The sequence below is a fragment of the Dipteris shenzhenensis genome, chromosome 3 (genome assembly GCF_047967505.1).
Source record: "Dipteris shenzhenensis isolate YYH24624 ecotype China chromosome 3, Dip_SZ_1.0, whole genome shotgun sequence".
NCBI classification, from domain to species: Eukaryota; Viridiplantae; Streptophyta; class Polypodiopsida; order Gleicheniales; family Dipteridaceae; genus Dipteris; species Dipteris shenzhenensis.
Genome location: NC_141598.1, coordinates 16051065 through 16071331, shown reverse-complemented (window position 1 = coordinate 16071331; position 20267 = coordinate 16051065). Strand labels below are relative to the sequence as shown.

Below are 20267 nucleotides of genomic sequence, written 5' to 3'. Positions count from 1 at the left end.
TTCAAGACCTTATGCATTCAGCTTCAGTAGCTAGTCTTGTGCCGTTACAAGATCCATCTACAATACTATCCTTGCATGCAAGACGTGCTGAAAGAAAGAAAACTGATTTTTCAAAATCAGAAAAGAAAGAGTACCCCAAGGTTGAAAAGAAAGGGTTTCAGCCTCAGAAGCTGAGGGGTACTCAATTTTCAAAGACTTATAAAGGCAAATCCCCATTCACTCCTGAACAGATAGCTGAGTTTCGCAGAGATGGGAAATGCTGTAAGTGTGGCAAAGAGGGGCATGTGGCTGCCCAGTGCCCAGAAAAGCCTTCAACTTCGAAGGGAAAAGAGGCAGAGAAGCCACGAGGACCGCAAAAGCCAATGGCAGGAGGAATTCCTGACATACTGGGTCATGTTTCAAACCCAGAAGAACGAGAATTGCTGCTATCATGGGGCAAAGTCAAAGACCAGCAAGCGCTGATTTTATTTGATCCAGGGGCTACTGATAATTTCATATCAGAGGACCTAGCCTTGAGGCTGGGAATAAAGACGGAGGAGTTGGGCAGGGCTTTGGATGCCGATCACCACCTATCTAGATGTCCCTGCCATGTCTCAATATGAGTCATGCAAGGATACTACATTGAGGGTTTCAACACACAAATAGAATAGAAGATTGTGGATTGAAAGGAAAAACTGAGACTACCGTAGATGGGCGAAAGCCTTATTAGCTTCAGCCATCTTATGAGTCTCCTCCTCCTTACGCACAGCACTGCCGTGATTTCTAGCGGCATCCATTGATTCGTCACTCAGTCTTTGAAGCCATACTTCGACCTGAACGTTTTTGGCACGCAACCAATAACCATCGGATAGCCGAAGCTTTTCCTTCTGAAGGTAATATTTCAACGGGAACTCGATACGTCGATCCACCTACACGTTTAGATTCTGTTACTATATCGGGGGTTGCGAATCCAGAAAGATTGCCTCAGTTCGGATTGTTCTCTGCAACCAGTGTGCTGACTCGAATCTTGGGTGACGAAACGCTATTACTGGGCCACAACTACTGACCACACGGAAATAGAAGCGGCCGGGACTGCGAGCAGTGCTAAGTAAATATGGGTCAATCGCGAAGTTGCGACGAGGGAAGAGAAAGAATTTTCTTTTCATACCCCAAGGGAAAGAAAGGGATAAGTATTATGAACTAACTGGAGGGGGAGTAAATCGGAAACGAGCAAATACGCAACTTGCGGAGTGGACTAAGAATCTTCTCGAGAAACTTCGGGATTGCTTCGGAGGGGTCTGTGGGAACCCTATGCTAGTCACTCCCTTGATAGGGAAGCTCCGTCTTCATGTACAAAGTTATGTGGATCAAGAAGACTTCTTTATTTCTCCACTGAAACATCATGATGAGTCTTGGGTATGCCTTGGTTTCATCGCAAGGCAATGAAGTTGACTCTTCCTGAAAGAGTGTTGTGTACATAGGGGCAGAGTATATCGTGTGGTTGCTAGGAATAGAGGGGAAACTATTCCCATTGTATCAAATAGTTCTGTTGGAAAAGAAATAAAGTCTGCACTTTCAGCTTACATGATTTTTGTAAAAGAGAGAGATGTGGAAATGCATGCATAAACAAGTGAGGCAGATCAGAATAAATTTCAGTTTATTGAACATTTTAAAGATTGCTTTTCTGACGCTTTGCCAGGGGAGCTACCCCCTGAGAGACCTGAGGATCATGGCATAGAACTCATTCCTGGAAGCAAGCCACCCAATAGGCCCCCATATAGAGTTAGTACAACTCAGCGAGAAGAGATCATGACTCGGGTGCAGGACTTGTTGTCCAAGGGGTTGATTCAGCCTAGTTCTTCTCCTTTTTGTTCCCCTGTACTACTGCTACAGAAGAAAGATGGTTCATTCCGTATGTGCGTTGATTACCGCGCACTGAACAAAATGACCATCAAGAACAGATTCCCTATTCCGCGCATTGATGATGTGTTGGATCAGTTAAATGGAGCTTCAGTTTTCAACAGGATAGACTTAAAGAGTGGCTATCACCAAGTGAGGATATAGCCTCAGGACGTGCACAAGACAGCGTTCCGCACTACTTTTGGGTTGTATATAAATTAACAAATGCCCCAGCTACCTTCAATAGGATGATGGATCGTATCTTCCGACCCTACAGACAATTCACTGGTACCTTCTTCGATGACATAATTGTCTTTTCTAAGTTTGAAGAAGAGCACAAGGAACATCTTGTTATAGTGTTTCAAGAGCTGAGAAATCATCAACTCTATGCAAACAGCAAGAAAAGTGAATTCTTCTTGGAAGAAATCCATTATCTGGGGCATGTAATATCCAAGAATGGGGATCCAGCAAAGATCCGTGCCATTCAGGAATGGCTAGAGCTGAAAACTGTGCATGAAGTTCGAAGTTTCCTGGGCCTGTGTTCTTACTACAGAAGGTTTATCAGGCATTTTGCGGATATAGCTGCTCCACTCCACGATCTTACTAAGAAAGATGCAGCTTTCAAATGGGGAATTCCTCAAAAGACAGCTTTCACCACACTCAAGGAGAGGCTGACTACAGAGCCAATCTTAATCGTTCCAAATTTGTATCAACCATTTGATGTGGATTGTGATGCTTGTGGGGAATGTGTTGGGCATGCATTGCATCAGAATGGTCATGTAGTGGCTTATGAGAGCAGGAGACTCCGAGATGCAAAGAGATATCTGGGAATCTATGAGAAAGAGTTATTGGTTGTAATCCATGCCATCCATACATGGAAGCATTATCTTTTGGGTGCAGATTTTACTGTTAAAACAGATCACCAAAGTCTGAAATACTTCCTAACTCAAACAAAATTTTCCAAGAAGCATATGAAATGGGCAAATATGCTGTCAATGTATCATTTTCAGATTGTCCATACCCCAGGAATTCGGAACAGAGTGGCAGATGCCTTGTCCCGAAGACCCCAAGTCAATAATGTGACTATTGCTTATCATCAGGACCTGTAAGGCATGAGGGAGCAATATGCTAATGATGCAGATTTTGGTGAGATTTTATAGCAAATGCAAGAGGGGCAATCCACCAGTCACTATTCCCTGAAAGATGGGTATCTAATGAAAGATGATTGCCTATGCATCACCCAGGAGATGAGGAAAAAGATTTTGGAGGAATGCCATGCACATCCCTATGCTGGACATAGAGGAATCACAGCAACAACTCTAGCACTAAAGAGGTATTTCTTTTGGCCAGGGATGCGGAAAGATATACATCAGTTTGTTACTGAATGTCTTACGTGCCAGAAAGTGAAGTATGATAGACGGAAAGCACCTGGCCTACTTATGCCTCTTCCTGTGCCTCACGCACCGTGGGAAAGTATTACAATGGACTTCATTTTTGATTTGCCAAGATCAAAGTTAGGGAATGATGGGATTTGGACTATCATTGATAGATTCAGCAAGCAAGCTCATTTCATTCCGGTTCGCAAAACCATAAAGGCAGATCATATGGCTAAGCTTTTCATGGCACAGATCTTTAAGCACCATGGTATGCCTAAGTCCATTGTCAGTGATCGAGATCCCAGAATGACCGATCTATTCTGGAGAGCTTTATTTCACAACATGGGGATGAATCTGAATTTTTCTTCTTCTTTCCATCCCCAGACAGATGGTCAAAATGAAGTAGCAAATTCTACAGCATTGGATATGCTGAAATGCTACGTGGGTGACCAAGGTTCAGACTGGGAAAAGTACCTACCATTGGTAGAGTTTGCTTACAATAATACAACACACAGCTCTACAAGGAAAGCCCCCTTTGAAATCATTTATGGGAAGGTGATTCTGCCATCTATCCTGAGGACCAAGGATGAAATATTTGCAGCTGATCAGTTTGTGAGAGACCTCCAAACAGCTTATAGCCAAGTCCGGACAGCAATTGAAAGGTCTCAACAGAAGCATAAAAGAGCTACAGATAAGCATAGGAGACAATTAGATCTTAAGGAAGGGGATTGGGTACTTTTAAAGTTCGAGAAAGCTAGGCTCTGTAAGTTTAAAGGCAAACAGAAAGTGTACGCAAAGTTATCTCCCAAGTACTATGGCCCTTTCAGGGTTATAGAAAGAATAAATGAGGTTGCATACAGACTAACATTGCCAGAGCATTGGAGGATTCACAATGCATTCCATGTGAGTCTTCTAAAGAAATTACAGGGGCCAGAGCCTACAAAGCCCGTATTAGAGGATCCACCAGAAGTGGATGAGCTGGAGGTCCTTCAACCAGAACAGATTGTGTACCATACTGTACGCAAAGGCCCTCAGGGCAAGGACTTTTACAAGTATCTTGTAAAATTCAAGAATTATACGGCATTAGATGCCAAGTGGATGGATGAAGACTTGTTGTCCGATCATCCACGGCTTTTGGATGTTTACAAGGAAGCTTTTCAGTTGAGGTCAACTGAATAGAAGCCAAGGGGATGTCACCATCATGTAAATATCCAAGTTGATCATTTATTTGATCATAATTAAAGAGTTTTCATATGTGTTAATTATGGTCAAAGAGTTCTTTTAATGGTCAGAAAATTGACTACAGTCAAAGATACTTGACTCTGGTCAAGTAAACCTCACTCGGTCAGGGAGACTTGGTTTATTACCAAGAGGGTTAACTACGGTTAACTAGAGAACCACAGAGCTGACTACGGTCAGAGAGTGTTGACCTCGGTCAACGAGACTTGGTTTATTGCCAAGAGGGTTAACTACGGTTAACCAAGATGTACCAACTTCGGTTGGAGAGTTGTGCCAACTTCGGTTGGAGAGACTTGACTATAATTAAAGCGCCTCGACCCTTGGTCAAAGCCTCTTAATTATAATCAAGAGTGTTGACTCCGGTCAACCATAGAATAAATATAAATATATATTTTTATATTTGTTATGTGTGCACATGTGTTCAGTGGGGATGCCCACCGTGGCTAGAATTAGTCCACAGTGTGTTATTTGCATGCAAAGCGCTAACAATTAATGGGCGCCATGGTGGTGCGCTTTAATTAATTGTTGCAGGTACTAGGAAGAGTGATTTTCCTAAGCGCAATGGAGCCTACCAAGAGTCTAGGAGGCGGTTCGCGTGACTAGGTGCTTCGAATACTCTAGAGTTGCCCTTAGTGCACGTAATTAGGAAAGTAATGTAGAAATTGACAAGTGGCTTGCTGCCAAGAAGGGGAGCCTTAGAGCTCATGTAATGATTCACTCACGTTTTGGATTGGTATGAGCAGCTTCCACGCTGAACTCATGTATTCCTTCTTCGCTCAAGTAATAAAATCCTTCGGGGGGGTCCAGCCCGACTGTTGTCCTGGGCCCTAGTGTCTCTATTGAGAGAGGGAGAGAGGGAGAGAAATGATAATGTCTCTCCTGTCTTTTACGAGTAAGGTTTCACTTCCTGTGTGGTAACTCATTAACTTTGATTCGTTGTGATGGAGTTATACTCAAACTCCATGGCATACTGCTATTGCTAGCTTTCGACAGCTTTTGTAAAAGACACAAGCTCCTGCCTGTTCATCTGCATCTCTGCCACAAATGATGCATGCTGCATTTCATTTGTAATAGTTGTATTAGGAGAATTGGACTACATCTCAATGAGCTGATTCACTCTCTGAGAACTCCTAGGTCCCTCTGATGGTGTTTCAAGAGTATCTTGTACTTCAGAATCTTTAATAATTCCATATACCATTTCACAAGCTTCTTTTCTTCAGTAACAAGGGGAGGCTCAACCTCCTCCTACCATCCATCTTCTTCTTCAACATCTGATATAGTCTTGTTCCTCCTTTCAGCCACCCCATTTTGTTGAGGGGTAATACGTTGCTGTACATTGTCTCTATATCTGTGATATTCAATGAAGGTTGTCAATTTATATTCTCCACCACTGCCAAACATAATAATCTTCATCTTTGCACCTGTTTGATTCTCTACCAATTCTCGAACATTTTGAAAAATTATAAGGCATCAGACTTGTATGCCATCATGCACACCCAAGTCTTCCCGGAGTCGATGAATGTGAAAGTATTGGGCACCTTTCAGAGATCTGACCTCAATGAGTTCCACTATGTATGTGTGCCGCTATTAGGCAAGCTGATTGGAATATGACCAATCTCTTTAATCACCAACGTCAAACCATCTCCATATGGATCTTCGAGCCTAAGATCTATGTTCCTGTAAGTCCATGAGACCCAACACCTACATATCCCTGGCTTTGCCTCTAAGTACATGCATTCATAGCCTCTGGCTCTACCCTAGCCTCTACCGATATCTAGAGATTTTCCTCACCCTTTTTTTTGTAGCATTCAAAATCCCAGTGTCCTAGCTTACCACAGTACAAACATGCCCTTTTCTTCTATTAGAATCACCCTTTCGGGATTGTACCTACTTTTTGCCTTTGATAATTAATGCTCTATCTTCTTTGCCCTTTTTTAATCTTGAAAGAGACTTCTATTAAGTATGAAAAAAACCAGAGAGAGCAAGCTCAAAGCGGAAATACAACATGCAAAGCAAGAAATGCCTCAAAAAGTGACCAAAAAACAACTCCTCAAAATGAGGAAGGAAAAATCCAATGCTGAGGCTGAAATGCCATTGCGACCCTGTAGAGGACTCCGAAAAGAAAGGGGAGCCTTTCCATTTCCTAAGGAATGTAGCCCTCCTAGCAGAGGCTGCTCTAGAAGATCCCTACATGCTCATCCAAGTGGCCATCAAAGTATGTATAGTATCTGTCCAAATAGTGGCCAAAGTATGAGGGGGGTGGACCTGAGAATGGTCTAGGGCCTTTGTGAATCTGGCTCTCCATATATGCCATGCAAAAATGCTAGCTAGAATCTCCCAAGAGGAATCCACCGAAGTGCATACGGCTCTGAAAGGTAAGGCTCGTACAACGTCCAGGGGGCATGACTCAAGTGACACCGAATCGAGATAGCAAAAGAAGAGTCATGCCTTGCGTAAAATACCTGAGGTCCTGAAAGAAAAAGCCAAGCAACTGAACACCAGGTCATGAAGAAAGGGTGATGGGCAAAGGTGCTGAAAGTCTTGGCAATTTCTTTCCAAATAATCCTCACCTATCTGCAGTCCCATAAACATATACTGAAGTGATTCCACCACAAAGTGGCAACGACGACACATTGAAATCCCACCATGAATAGAAAGCCAAAAGTATTCCTATGGGATTTCAAGAGTCTCTGCCAAAAGGCTTTTGCATATTTTGTTCTTACAAGATCAGGTGAGACAGCTGAGGACACAACTGCCAAATGTTGTAGCTAGAATCCAAGGGTTCTTGAAGGACCTGGTAAGCAGAAGGTAATTAATGAGGCTATAAAGTCTTGCAAGGATTCCCCACCTACCCCCAGCCAGTCTCCACAGTCAAGGATCTTGTTCAAACTGAAATGCAGACAACGAAGCAAGAGGTAATTGTGGAGTTTGGAGCAAAGGTGAATAAAGCTGATATCCAAGAAGAGATTACGGAACATAAAATCAGACGGGATAATGCATTAAAAATCAGAATAGGGGGACTCTCAGATGGATGGTACAATGAGGAAGATTCATTCAGGAGGATGATGGTGAAGCTTCAGCAGTCCATATTGTACAGGCCATGCTGTTATTGCATTTAACTCGCGAGATTTAAGACTCAAGATCCTACGACAATCCTACAACCTGAAAGGAACTAAGCTATGGATAGCTCAGGAACTTACAAGAGCTCAATTGATGGATAAAGCAATGGAGTTGGCCAAAGTTAAGGCTGCCAGGAAGGATGGACAGTGGGCAGTGTACCGCGGAGGAATAGCACTGATTAAGGACTTCGAATCAAGACCAAAAGAGTCTCAGTCTTAAAATGATGTACGTTTACACAAAACACCTGCAAGAGCTAAGTGCGGTTGCAAAAAACTCCATCAGTAGTACAATAAGGGAGCTGCATTATATGTGAGCATCTGGCAAGTTATTATTGCTAAAGCAGTTTGTGAAGCTTTCACCTCTGTGTTAATATTGCAAAACAGATAGCTGCATTTCATTTAACAGATTCTATTAACTGAATCCACATTTTCACAACCAAATTCAGGATCATTTTAGGCATCCAAATGAGAACAGTGCATGTACCACAAATCCCCTACTCACCATTCATTCTAATCTTCCGACTCAAAGGACACTTTAGCTCCCCTTGTGTATCTTTTTATGTCACGATTAAAAGAGTACATCTTAATAATCCCACAGAGTTTTCCTCACAACAATGTAAATTTATGAGATGAAGTCTGTCGGAAATCTTGAAAGATGGATGAGCATGCAAAAATACAAATGCAGCTGCAAAAAAGGTTCAGGGAAATCCTTGCCTCAACTCGGAAGTAATCTCCATATGGTATATCATTCATCTGCTGTGATGTTTCTATGATCAAATGGCTGTAATATGCCAATGACAACTTAATTAAGGACAATGAAAGGGGACTTCTTTCTAAGTTTTCAAAATGACATGAGAATGATAAAATAAAATTCCCTTTCATAGCATCTACCTATTCCGATAAACACGGTATCGTTGCACCTCTTGACAGTACGTTGCTTTTGGACCTTCATCATGAGCAATTAAAAGCAAGTGAGGAATCTTGAAATTTTAAAGTGAACATAATCCATTGTGATATGCAGCAACAAACCCTTGTAATGCTAACATCCACCCTTCAATTCATTTCTCCTGTGAAGCTTTCCTTTCTACCATAGTACTTTTCAAAAACCAGACTCACCAAAGTAGAACTTGATTGGGTGCCGAAAGGACACATCCCGCACGTGGCCAAAGTGGCGATGTTTTGCCCACCCTGTGCATTGGAAATCTATAGAGCCACAGGATAAAGAATGAGGATGAAACAAGCATCCTACACCTCACAATGAATGGCCTGGAAAGAAAATAAACCAGAAAGGAAGACCTCACAGGTAGCAGTGGTAACATAACACACCTTTAGACTGCAGAATAACTAAGAAGTAGACTTCATACAACAAGGAGACAAAAGAAGGAAGACCTCACAGGTAGCAATGGTAGCAATTTTAGACTGCAGAATAACTCAGAAGTAGATTTCATATAACACAGAGACAAACTGAGGCGATTGCAGTGAGAGCTGAGAAAGAAAACAAAAAAAGAATAGAAAGAGAGTTGTGGTGGGGAAGAAAAATAAAGTTTGAGACAAATTGAAATAAGTGGGATGAGACTTACAGTGGGAAAGGCAAAGAAAATTTGAGATAGATTGAAAAGGCATCACGGACAAGCAAAGATAGTAAAGGAAAGTGAAGATAAACAAGAAACTTCTCTATGCTGGACTGCAAAATAAAGACTTTGAATTTACTACTCTCCATCAAACACAGAGTTAGCTTGAAAACATATCAAACCTTTCACCTTTTAACCAGATACAAACAATTCTTTCAACTAGAGATCTGAGGTCAGATGACATAGGAATCCTTGCCTTCATCTCCACATTTCTTATGGAAAGTCTCACAAAACTTAGCAGACTCGTTTGAAAAGAACAACTGGAAAAAGTCCTTCACATCAACCTACATGACATAGCAAGTCAAATTATTGCCTGCAGAGAAAGTTAAGCACTTCTGTGGTTGTTATACCATTATGGCACACATTTGAGCGACAAATGGAAAAGTAACTAAAATTTATAATCAAGTCAAGGTATGTTTCATTCCTCTACATCAAAGACTAAAGTTGGATGTACCGGGAGCTCCAATTCTAATACTGTCTTGAAATGCTCCGGCACTGCGAAGTCAAAATTGAAGATAGACTGCAAGTTAGTTTATTTACAAATTCAAAAGGTGGATTGTACTGAAACTATTTTTACAATTATTAGATATATCAACAAGCCTTGTAGAGGAAGATCTGAAGGGAGATAACGACTAAAAAGGATATACATGGTCGAAAATTGACCCCTAAAGGTGGGAATGTAGAGCCATAGACCATGAGATTGCTGTCGCTTAATCATACTAAGCAATGTATTACTTCATAGAAAAGGTAGAGCATACAAAGCAATTTCAAACGGCATGAAGAGGAGTGCAAAATGCCTCACCCGAATACAAGATCTATAAAGGTCTAGAAAACACAAAATGCAGAAAAGTCGACAATAGATCTTAAAACCAAACAAAACTGATTGAAACCATCATGGAGGTGACCAATGCCTTCACATATCATACTCTAATTATGGAAAAACAAGTCACAGTCCTATACCCTGAGATATCTCTTTCCTCCACCTTTGCCACCTAGGAAACACCCAAACATCTATCCTCCCAGCTGCGCAGAGTGTGAAACATTCCAACCAAATCTGTGGCAAACCCTCCTGGACAGAGCACGATCAGCATACCAACACTGTCAAATGTAGTCTAAGGGAATTTAAGGTTCAACCCTGTGGTTCCGCCTCATATACCTGTATCGTGTATCGATCATTGAGAGGCTGCTAATATCATTATAACAATCCCTGCCACATGGCTATAAGCTAAATCCAAGCCAAAAACAATGCCAAAGCAGAGGGCTCCACCCATCCTCTATAACATGTGCTAATTGAAACATTCTGTTCTGATCAGCTAGAAAGAAATAATCATACCACCGGTGGTAGTGCCGATGCCTGCTCAGCCTACTCTGAGGTCTATCATGATCCACTTTATAGGCATGACTAGTCAGTTGATATCGTACAATAAAGGTGTCAAAAATGACCATGAGAGCTGTATGCTCTAGATGCAGAAGCATAAAAGACATGTGGCTGGACAAGAACAAATCAACACAAAAACTATCCATGTACAAATAGAGATTTCAAAGGGATGCTCAAATAGCCTCCAAATACACAATGCAACAAAGGTGGACGGCTGCAACATCTCGTCAAGATACAAAGGAAGTTGTCTTCCTTGCAGCGTGCTCCTCAACAAGCTTCAGTGGCTGGGAAGGTGTTATGTACCTAGACGCTCATCCTCAGATTAGTGGACCTAATCCAGCAGGGTTAGGGGGGTCCTGGGATTAAGAAGAGCAGGCTAACGTGGGACTAGAGGACATGAACACTAGCAAAGGGCCAGTTGGCTAATTTTAGCCAAGAAGCTCTCCATAAAGCGGAATGCTCTTCTGTATGAAAATGGCCAACTGTATTGTGATGGCATTTAGTGTACACACACCACTCAATGGTCTAGTATGCATCTTGAGCCTAGACTCCTGCCTTCTACATGGTGGATCACGACATGTTGTGCCGATGGTTTCTTGGAAAGGCATTTGGGTGGTATGGGACGCCAGAGCTATAGGCATGGACTTGTTTTGGAGTCTGATCTCGAGCCCAAGTGCTCGAGGGTGGCTGGGAGGAGTCGCATGCTGATTATCATTTCAATTGTTAATTGGATCACAATTCTGTGCAAATCCCAGCCTGCTCTCTCTTCTCTATTCTCTCACCTATTTGCAGATTTATTTCCTCTCTTTCTGCCTTCACACCCCTCTCCTACTCTCCTACCCATTGCTAAAGGAAGCCCCATGTACGAGGAAGCTGCAGCCACATGCCTCCACTTGAAGAGCCTCGCGGAGAGGGGGTGATGAGATTGATTTCAGTGAAAACTATCTCAAGATAAAGGAGCAACAAGCGAAACACAAGTGAAGGAACGGAAGGATCTGTTCCCAACCCAAGAAGCACGCCTCAACACACAAACACAGACAAATGCAGTGCTGCAAGCCACAGTTACGGGCTTGGCAACAGGAGCCGGTGGGAGTGTACCCATGCATCATCCTAAGCACATGAGACCTTCACAGGTGAGAAGGAGGAGTGTATTCCTGAACACATTGATGCATGGCTGAACTGACCGCACGTACACTCCTTCTTCCATCCCTTTTTTTAATGCACTTAAGATTCAAATGGCACAAGGGATGTCAAAAGGTAATGCATTAGCATGGTGATGTAAGTTAAAGGAGAAATCTAAAATGTGGGCTGACTTCAAACAAGTATTCAAAGAAGACATCTTCGACCAGAAGATGAGTTTGATCGCATCTCTAAGTTCACAAACTTAAATATGGAAAATGTAGAAAAGGGGTCGGGGCAGATGAGAGAAAGGGGGTAGAATGCACCGAAGGGAGAGAGAGGAAGGGGAGAAGGAAGGAGATGGGGTAGGGAAGAGAGAGAGAGAAAGAGAGAGAGAGAGAGAGAGAGAGAGAGAGAGAGAGAGAGAGTAGACTCTTAGGAGGAGGAAGGAGGATAGGAGAAAGAAAGAATGAATGAAAGAAAGTTTATTAAAAGTTTTTGGAAGACCAAATGGTCTATACTAATACAATGAGCTGAGGGGTGGAGCCCCTAAGCAAGCATCAACACCCATGACGAATACAAAAGAAAAACCCATAATCATGCTCATAAATGGCATCCATACATAAGAAAGAAAGATGTATTAATGTCCACGGCAGGCCTCGCAGGCCTATGGGACAAAGTGCACAAAAAGATGACTCATGCAAGCCTCAATGGGCTGGAGCAAAGGGCTAATCTAATCTATGTTGCTCTACTGAGCTCAGGATTGCATGCTATGTACATTGAGGATGGTTGAGACAGAGGCGCATTTTCTTTGTCCTTGCCTAGCCTAGTATGAGATCCGGGGGCGCTACCACTGTCTCTACTTGGAGGGAAGTGGCTGCGGTCCACTCTCACTACTGATCCATTTCCATGACCAGGTTTGCATTGGGCTCTATCTGATGGAAATGCGCCGGCACAGGGATACACTACTATGATTGATCAGAGAGCAGCAGGAGGCGGCTAGGCCACATGATACAGAGGCTGACTGGGCACAATGATGCGTTACAGACTTTAATACATCTGATTCAGCTTCAGGACATAGCGGAGTAGAGGAGGAGTTGTTAGCTGATATGAGGGCAGCCTGGCTCAGCAGAGAGAGCCGACACGGTGTCATAGTGAGAGGGACGCAGAGACCACGCACGAGATAGAGAGCGCCCAGAGCACACTCTATTGTGGTCTGACCTATCACAGGTTTCCTGAAAGGGTACCGACAGAGATGAGGGGTCACTTTGGACATAGCCTAGAGGGTTTAGAGATCAAGGAGCCGCGTTCCCTGCCATAGTGTGAGACAGCTCGACAGAGGCAGATTTGAGATATCTTCACAGCTCCCTAGAGAGCCACCGCTGTGCCGGGCTTTGGTTTCTGAGTCTCAGCTCCGAGATTGATTTCATTCAGTTTCAGTTTCAGTTTGTATTCGATTGACTATGATTTTGCTTTTTAGGGAAAAGCTCAGCTTTCTGAGTTTAGGGTTAAGAAAAGCTAAAAGCTCGCCCCAGCTTATTAGAAAGCTCTTGCTTTCGGGTTGGAGGCTAAGTCTATAAAATAAGAGCCTCAGGGCTCTAGATCACACAAATTGTACTCAGTCCATGCTCTTGTGAGACCCAGTTGTACAAAGCCTTATTCTAAGGAAATAAAGACCTTTGGGGGGATTCAGCCCTTATTTATGGGCCCTAGTGTTGTATATTGCTCCTTACCCTTCTCTCCCAGCACTGTATCTTGATGACAATTTGATTCCCACAGCTTCAGCACGTTTCCCAAGGAGTGTACGGAATTTCCAGCACAAGCCATCCAAACCCAGGTACTGCGATTTCAAAGGAGTCCTACATTGATTGCAATTTGTCCCAGGGTGCCAATAGTGAATTGCAAATTTATATGGAAGGTGTTGACTTGCTGTTAACCAGGGCAAAAAGTTGTTCTTGAGGTCTGGTTTGGGTTTCAGACATCGTGAGGTGGGTCCTGTGAAAACTGCTCCCAAGTATGTGTAGGACTGCACTATATCTCATGAGGTCAGCCTGAAGTGATCCTATGCTCCCTAGGCGGTCCATGAAAGATGTGATCTCATCAATGTAGAGTCCGGAAGGAGTCAGTGAGAGGGGGCAGCCCTGCTTCACCCCTATCGTGCTCTCAACCCAATCCAACAAACCACCTGACACACGAACTCTCCCTCTGACAAACTCATATAGACTCATCACACCCCAAATCTCTCAGATCTGCATCTCCTATAGTCTCCTAATCATGCGGGATTGTGGGACGGTGTCGAAAGCCTTCCGAAAGTCTACGAAGCAAGAGTAGAATTTCTGGTGTTTGGACTTCGCCTCCTCAATGATAGCCCTCAAAATGAAGACGTGATCTAGAGTGGAATGCTGCCTCTGGAAACCTGCCAGCCCTAGTGCCCGCTGCCCCCGTGCCTCTTATGACTGTTGATCTCCCTCTCTAGTACCGATCCATAAATCTTGGCCGATGTGTGGCCAGCCATGAGGGTGCAGTAGTTCCCAGTATCAATGGGGTCTCCTACCTTGTATATCAATACAATAGTGATGGTGCTTCAAGCCAGTGGGAAGCCATGGCATACAGCATGGTTGAATATTTGTGCTGGAGCCTGGAACCGATGCTAAGACCTCCTGCCCATGTGCGAAATGCTCAGGCCATAGGCCCTCATGATCTTGTGCTTTCCGGTTGTGTAGCCAACGGAGTGCAGCCCGTACATTCTGTGTATTGAACAAGTGACAGGTAGTGGGCCTGGGCATAGATGACATGTTCGGTGGTGCCTGCATCGGAACATCATATGCATAAGTGTGCCCACCACCTCTTCTGCCCTTTCTCTATATACAGCCCATTTTCCTTCTTGCCTCGCAGCCAACACTCAAGTCATCCCCTCCATCTGTATTCTTGTTGTAAGAGCTTCAGATCATCCTCCAAGTATGTTCTAGTCTCCTTCAGAGCTGCCCTCACACTCATGAAGGTAGACCAGTCTGCTAGTGTCCGAAATCTCAAATCAAGGTCTCCTTGGTGCATCATCCTTTCCTACCCTCGAAGCTGCCTCGAAGGTAAGATTGACCCCCATCTTAGTGATCAAAGCTTCAGCATCCGCCATTGCAGAGTTCCCAACTGTGAGGTCTCTAACGAGAACATTTAGCGCTTTACTATTTCTTCTCTTCTCTTCCTCTAGGGCATCGGAAATAAACTCTTTCTTTGTTGGGGCTGCTTTGCCATTACTGACCACTTCTCTCCATTCTTCATCTCAGCCTTCCCTCTATCTATCTGTTTAGAAAACTCCTCATGTTTCCCTTGGATTGTCATACGTAAGGCAGCCATCTCTTTCTTTAGCATTTCATTTTCTATTTTCAGCATATTCAGCTCCTCATTCTTCAAGTGGAGTGCGAGCTTTTAGTAGTTCATTTTCATCCTTGAGCTTGGCAATCTGCATTTCTAGTTCCTTGATCATCAATGTATGGTGGCTGGTTTTGGCTTCGACCATACGGATCATTTCCTCTAACATCTTACCAATTCGGATCACCATTTGTAAGTGCATTTCTGATCTCCATTTATTCATTTCTTCTTCCAACGAAGCACCCACTTCCTGTTTTGATGGCATCAATATCTACCTCTTTGCTGCCCCCAAGCATTTTCTGTAAGTTTTCAATATCACCATCCCGCATTTTGGAGATGTCCCTCATGGTATTTACGCATGTTTTATATCTTATGTGCACTTGCCAAATGGCACTATACTTTCTCTCTTTTTCTCCCCTTGTTTTCTGCCAGGTGAACAGTCAATATTCCCCGGTTTGCCTCAAGTTTATCATCGACTCCTCGCCACAAATTGGAGCCTCTTTTGGGCTAGTCACATAGATCCCCCCCTCCATGATTTATCCGTCATCCATAGCAGAGGATATCCGTCATCGAGTATGATTTATCCATGATTTATCCGTCATCGAGTATGATGGCGTTCCAAAGTTGGGGTCATCATGTCTGACCCATGTTTTGGCGAAGAGTCGAGGCTGCTGGCAAGCACAATCATTGTCGGATATGTAGGTCCTTTGCGCATTTCGCTAGAGGCTACCCAAAGAAGAAGACAAGGCCCAAGAATCCTTCCATTTACCCCTCTCTTGGGGCACAATTAAAACATTTGCCACTTGGCATTCTTACGCATTTAGGTGCACCTAGGCCTGAGCACTCAGAACCACCTAGTCGATGCCAATACACCCTCATCTAGGACCTTGGCAGTTACTTCCCTTGACCAATTTATTTACGCATATAAAATATTACAAAAGTCGGTCATCTAAGGGAAAATGCCCACCGATCTTTCCGAGGTCATGCTATCTCGGCTAGAGGAGACCCCAGAAAGGGGAGATGCAGAGGACCATCCGCAGGCAGGTCTTGACATGGTGCAGGAGACGGTCGCTCAGGGAGTCAAGTCACATGTGCAGGAGACCCTGGAAAGGGGAGTTGTACAGAACCACCCGCAGGCAGGTCTTGACACTGTGCAGGAGACGGTAGATCAGGGAGTCGAGATACATGTGCAGGAGACCCCGAAAAGGGGAGATGCAGAGGACCATCCACAGGCAGGTCTTCTCACTGAGCAGGAGACAGTAGTTCAGGATTTGATGACTCTAGACACCACTACCTCGAAGGTTCAGATATTGGTTACGGAGACAGTTATTCAGCAGGAGACTGCTCAGGCTGCAGTTATGGTGATGGACGCCTCTCCCCAGCAGCCCGTTGAGAGAGTGGTTTTTTACGACACGGGTCAGAGTCAAAGCCCGTCCCAGGATCTCATGCGCCTGTACGAGGTTCCCTCGAGACCCCTTTCACAGCCCCGTCGCACAGTACCTTCCTTTGTTACTATGCGGAGTGTCCGTTTGGACAGCCCTCCCAGCACAGCCTCGTCCTCGCAGCTTTTCACTCCTGGTGTATCCAGATCTTTTGCGAGTGCGGTCACAGATTTTGCTCAGTACCCAGACAGGCGTGAGGATTGGGAGATCCTAGCAAATGAGATAGAGCGAGAGTTTCAGTCACCCATGCGGACAGGCACCTCGTCGCAGATTCTGCCTCTCCCTCTCACCTATTCCAGGAGCAGAGTCAGGACGGCTCAGCCCTTTTCAGCTCTTCTGACCCCTAGACCTGACCCCAAGATGGTTGACAGAGATCTGCCCATTGAGTTTTGGCCCTTTTTGGCTCGAGGGGTTATCACAGACTCCCTCACTCGATTGGAGCTTCTACCGGTGTTTTGCAAACGGTCAGAGGAGGTAGAGGAGTACTTGGGATCAGCTACTCTCTCCAGAGAGGGGCATGTTCTTCGTTTCTCCGCAGGTAGCTTTCGATCTCGGGGGAGCGAAAGCTGGTCAGCTGAGTTACTTGACAGCGAGATTGCTAGACAGCTTATGAGCATGACTCAGTTTTCATCGGTTCACTATTTTGTCGGCTCGCAAATTCATTCTTGCCCTAGGACTCTTTGATCTGGCTTCGGTCGCAGGGCCTTTCTGTTTCTGTTCTTTGAGATTCAGGGAGACTTTGATTTGCCCAGGAGTGCTGGTTGATTTGACTTTCAGCTCCTTGGTTCGCGCCAGAGTACTATTCCCTTGGATGGAGCCATTTTACATGAGTTGGGGCAGATTTGGAGTTTGATCAGAGACCGACTTTGGATTGCGCCGTCAGAGAGAGAGTTTTGTGCCGTTGCCACTGGCACACCCTCACTTCCATCCGATGTCTAGGTTGTCCATCATTTCTTGGAATGTGAGAGGACTGAACGGCCGCAGATTTACCTCAGATGCAGATGGTCGTAGATTGGGAGTTCCTAGATTGTAGTTGCTTAGGGACTCCCTTCGGTTTATTTCCTCAGGGTCCCCTCCAGACATTGTGCTTATCCAGGAGCATAAGCTCTCCCAGGACAGGATTGACAAATGCAGATCCTTACTCAGAGGCCAGAGCCGGACTTATTGGAGCCAAGCGGATGGCACGAGGGAAGGAGTTTCATCAGAGGGCAGCTTTCGGAGGCTCAGGAGAGACTAGAGGAGATTCAAGGCAGGAGGGCCCAGTTCAGGTTTTACTCTCAGCAGACTTTCTGGATTCAGAAAGGGGATAGATGCTCTAGAGAGTTTTTCAGGGCAGTGGGTCAGAGATACTCTTCGGACAGTCTTCGTAGACTTGTGGATGAGGCCAGGTCTCTTTAGACAGACCCTCACCGTCTTGTTGAGATCATTTCTGACTTCTATTCCACTCTTTACACTGCCGATCCAGTCTCCGTGGAGATGATCAGAGCCAGAGAGGAGATTTGGAGCCATGTCCCCCTGATGGTCACAGACAGGATGAGTCATGTTTTGGATAGCCCACTATCACTCCTGGAGATCACGGATGCGTTACATGAGCTGCCCAAAGACAGATGCCCGGGGAAGGACGGTTTGTCGCCACTTCTTTTTGAGCTCTTTGGGATACGATTGGGCCTCATCTACTCTCTGCCTTTTCAGAGGCTCTTGATACAGGATCTTTGGGCGAGACATTATGCACAGGTATGATTTGTCTCATCCCGAAAGGGGGAGACAAGACAGTCCTACGTAATTGGAGACCCATTACACTTCTAGGGACAGCCTACAAGATCCTAGCGAAGACCTTGGCTCTTCACCTAAAGCCTATGTTGCCAGATATCATTAGAGCTACTCAGACAGGATTTGTCCAAGATCGGAGTATCTTGGATAACATCTTCACTTTTTGGGAGGCCACTCACTGGGCGAAGGAGAGTCAGCAAGAGATTGCAGTTCTTCTCCTCGATTTTGAGAAGGCTTATGATAGGGTGGACTAGGGTTTCTTGGAGGGCACTATGAGGAGGCTAGGCTTCAGTGATAGATGGATTTCTTGGGTCTCCTCGCTTTACTCCCACTCTTCTAGCAAGATGATGGTTTGTGGAGGCAGAGGACCGGCTTTTCAGCTATCCAGATCGGTACGTCAGGGATGCCCGCTTGCACCTTACCTTTTCCTTTTCGTAGCGGAGGCTATGGGATACTTTATGCAGGCTACCAGTCATGGCACTTTGGGCCTCCATCTGCCTATCCAGCAAGAGCAGGAGCTTTTGGACACTGAGTTTACTGATGATACGGCACTGACAGTCAAAGGAGATGCATATAGTCTTGCTACTGCTGCGGATTCAATTGACAAGTTCTGCCTAGCCTCAGGGGGACTTGTCAATTGGAACAAATCAAAAGGCATCTGGACAAGAGCTCAGCAGGATACACTAGCATGGGGAGGAGACAGAGGCTTTGTTTGGATTCCCAGAGGCACCTCCACGAGATATCTAGGCTTTCAGGTTGGCATTGAGGTGTCCCCGACACAACAGCTTGCCCCAGTTCTTGAGAGCATCCGGAGGAAGCTATGTGGTACGTTGCGTCATGTTGGTACTTTCATGCTGACTCGATGCGTCAGGTGAGGAGATTGCTCCAGAACTTCCTGTGGAGTGGTGGTGATGGTTCTGAGGACACTAGGGCCAGGGTTTCATGGGATACTATCACTTTACCCGCCTCGCAGGGAGGACTTGGAGTTCTTGATCCTGAGATGCAGAGCAGGGCCCTTTTAGTCAAACTTCTTGTTAGAGGTTTGACTCTAGGAGATCAGCCGTGGAAGCAGTTCCTACTGCAAGGTCTACTTTAGGGATTGGTGGGAAGGTAAGATAGACAGACCGACTAAGGAGAACTTCAAAAGGATTAAAAAAAAAGAGAAATCATGAGGAAATCCCTTTGTTCCAGAAGGATGATGGGGAATTGGTTAAATCAGAAGTAGAAAATATGGAGATCATAGTCAGTCTCTTCAAAAACCTTTTAAGCACAGTGGACTTAACAGACAACAAGGTCCTAGAGGCTAGAAATAGGTGCCATGAAGCCAGACAAACCTCTGTATCCAACTTAGATAGAAATCAGTTGGAAATAGACCTCTCCCTTCAAGAACTTAAAGAGGCTGCTTTTGCAATGGCTGATGGCAAAACACCTGGGGAAGATGGGCTACCTGCAGAATTCTACAAGTTCTTTTGGGACACTGTTGGCCCCTCATTACTGGATGTTTGGAGGGACATGGGATTCACCAGTGCACCCCCAGAGCAGTAGGCCAGTGGGCATATAGAGTCAAGTGGATCTTCCTGATGGACCAGCATTCTCAGCCTTCCTCACCACTTGTGAAAAGGCTTATTCAGATATGGGATCTTTTTCGACAACACCTCATCAGAGCAGTTCCCTCCTCCAGAAAGGAAATTGCCCGACATCCACTATATCATAACCCCCTGGTTTGGTATCAGGGATCTTCCCCTGGTACAGAACTTAGGACTCCCTTGGCCAGATGGCATGCTCAGGGGGTTGTGACAGTCGGAGATTGGTTCAGAGGAGGTGTGGAGATGTCAGAGGAGGAGATCAGAGATAAACATGGGCTACTTGGACAGATTGCTGCCACCAGATTACTGATCATGAGAGCTATTCCTCAGGGGTGGAGGGATATGCTTACAGATCCAGCC

General features: G+C 44.8%; 1 protein-coding gene across 3 annotated transcripts in view; it reads right to left on the bottom strand.

The window, feature by feature from the left end:
- The window catches only part of VAD1 (GRAM domain family protein), a 107571-nt gene that overhangs the window by 36927 nt on the left and 50377 nt on the right, over positions 1-20267 (bottom strand). For all 3 annotated transcript variants that reach the window (XM_087398907.1, XM_087398914.1, XM_087398921.1), the window contains exons 10-14: positions 9698-9738; positions 9440-9527; positions 8729-8815; positions 8504-8558; positions 8327-8393 (exon numbers count right to left, since the gene is read on the bottom strand). In XM_087398907.1, the coding sequence (XP_087255033.1) occupies positions 8327-8393; positions 8504-8558; positions 8729-8815; positions 9440-9527; positions 9698-9738 (338 nt within the window). The remainder of the gene's footprint in view (positions 1-8326; positions 8394-8503; positions 8559-8728; positions 8816-9439; positions 9528-9697; positions 9739-20267) is intronic.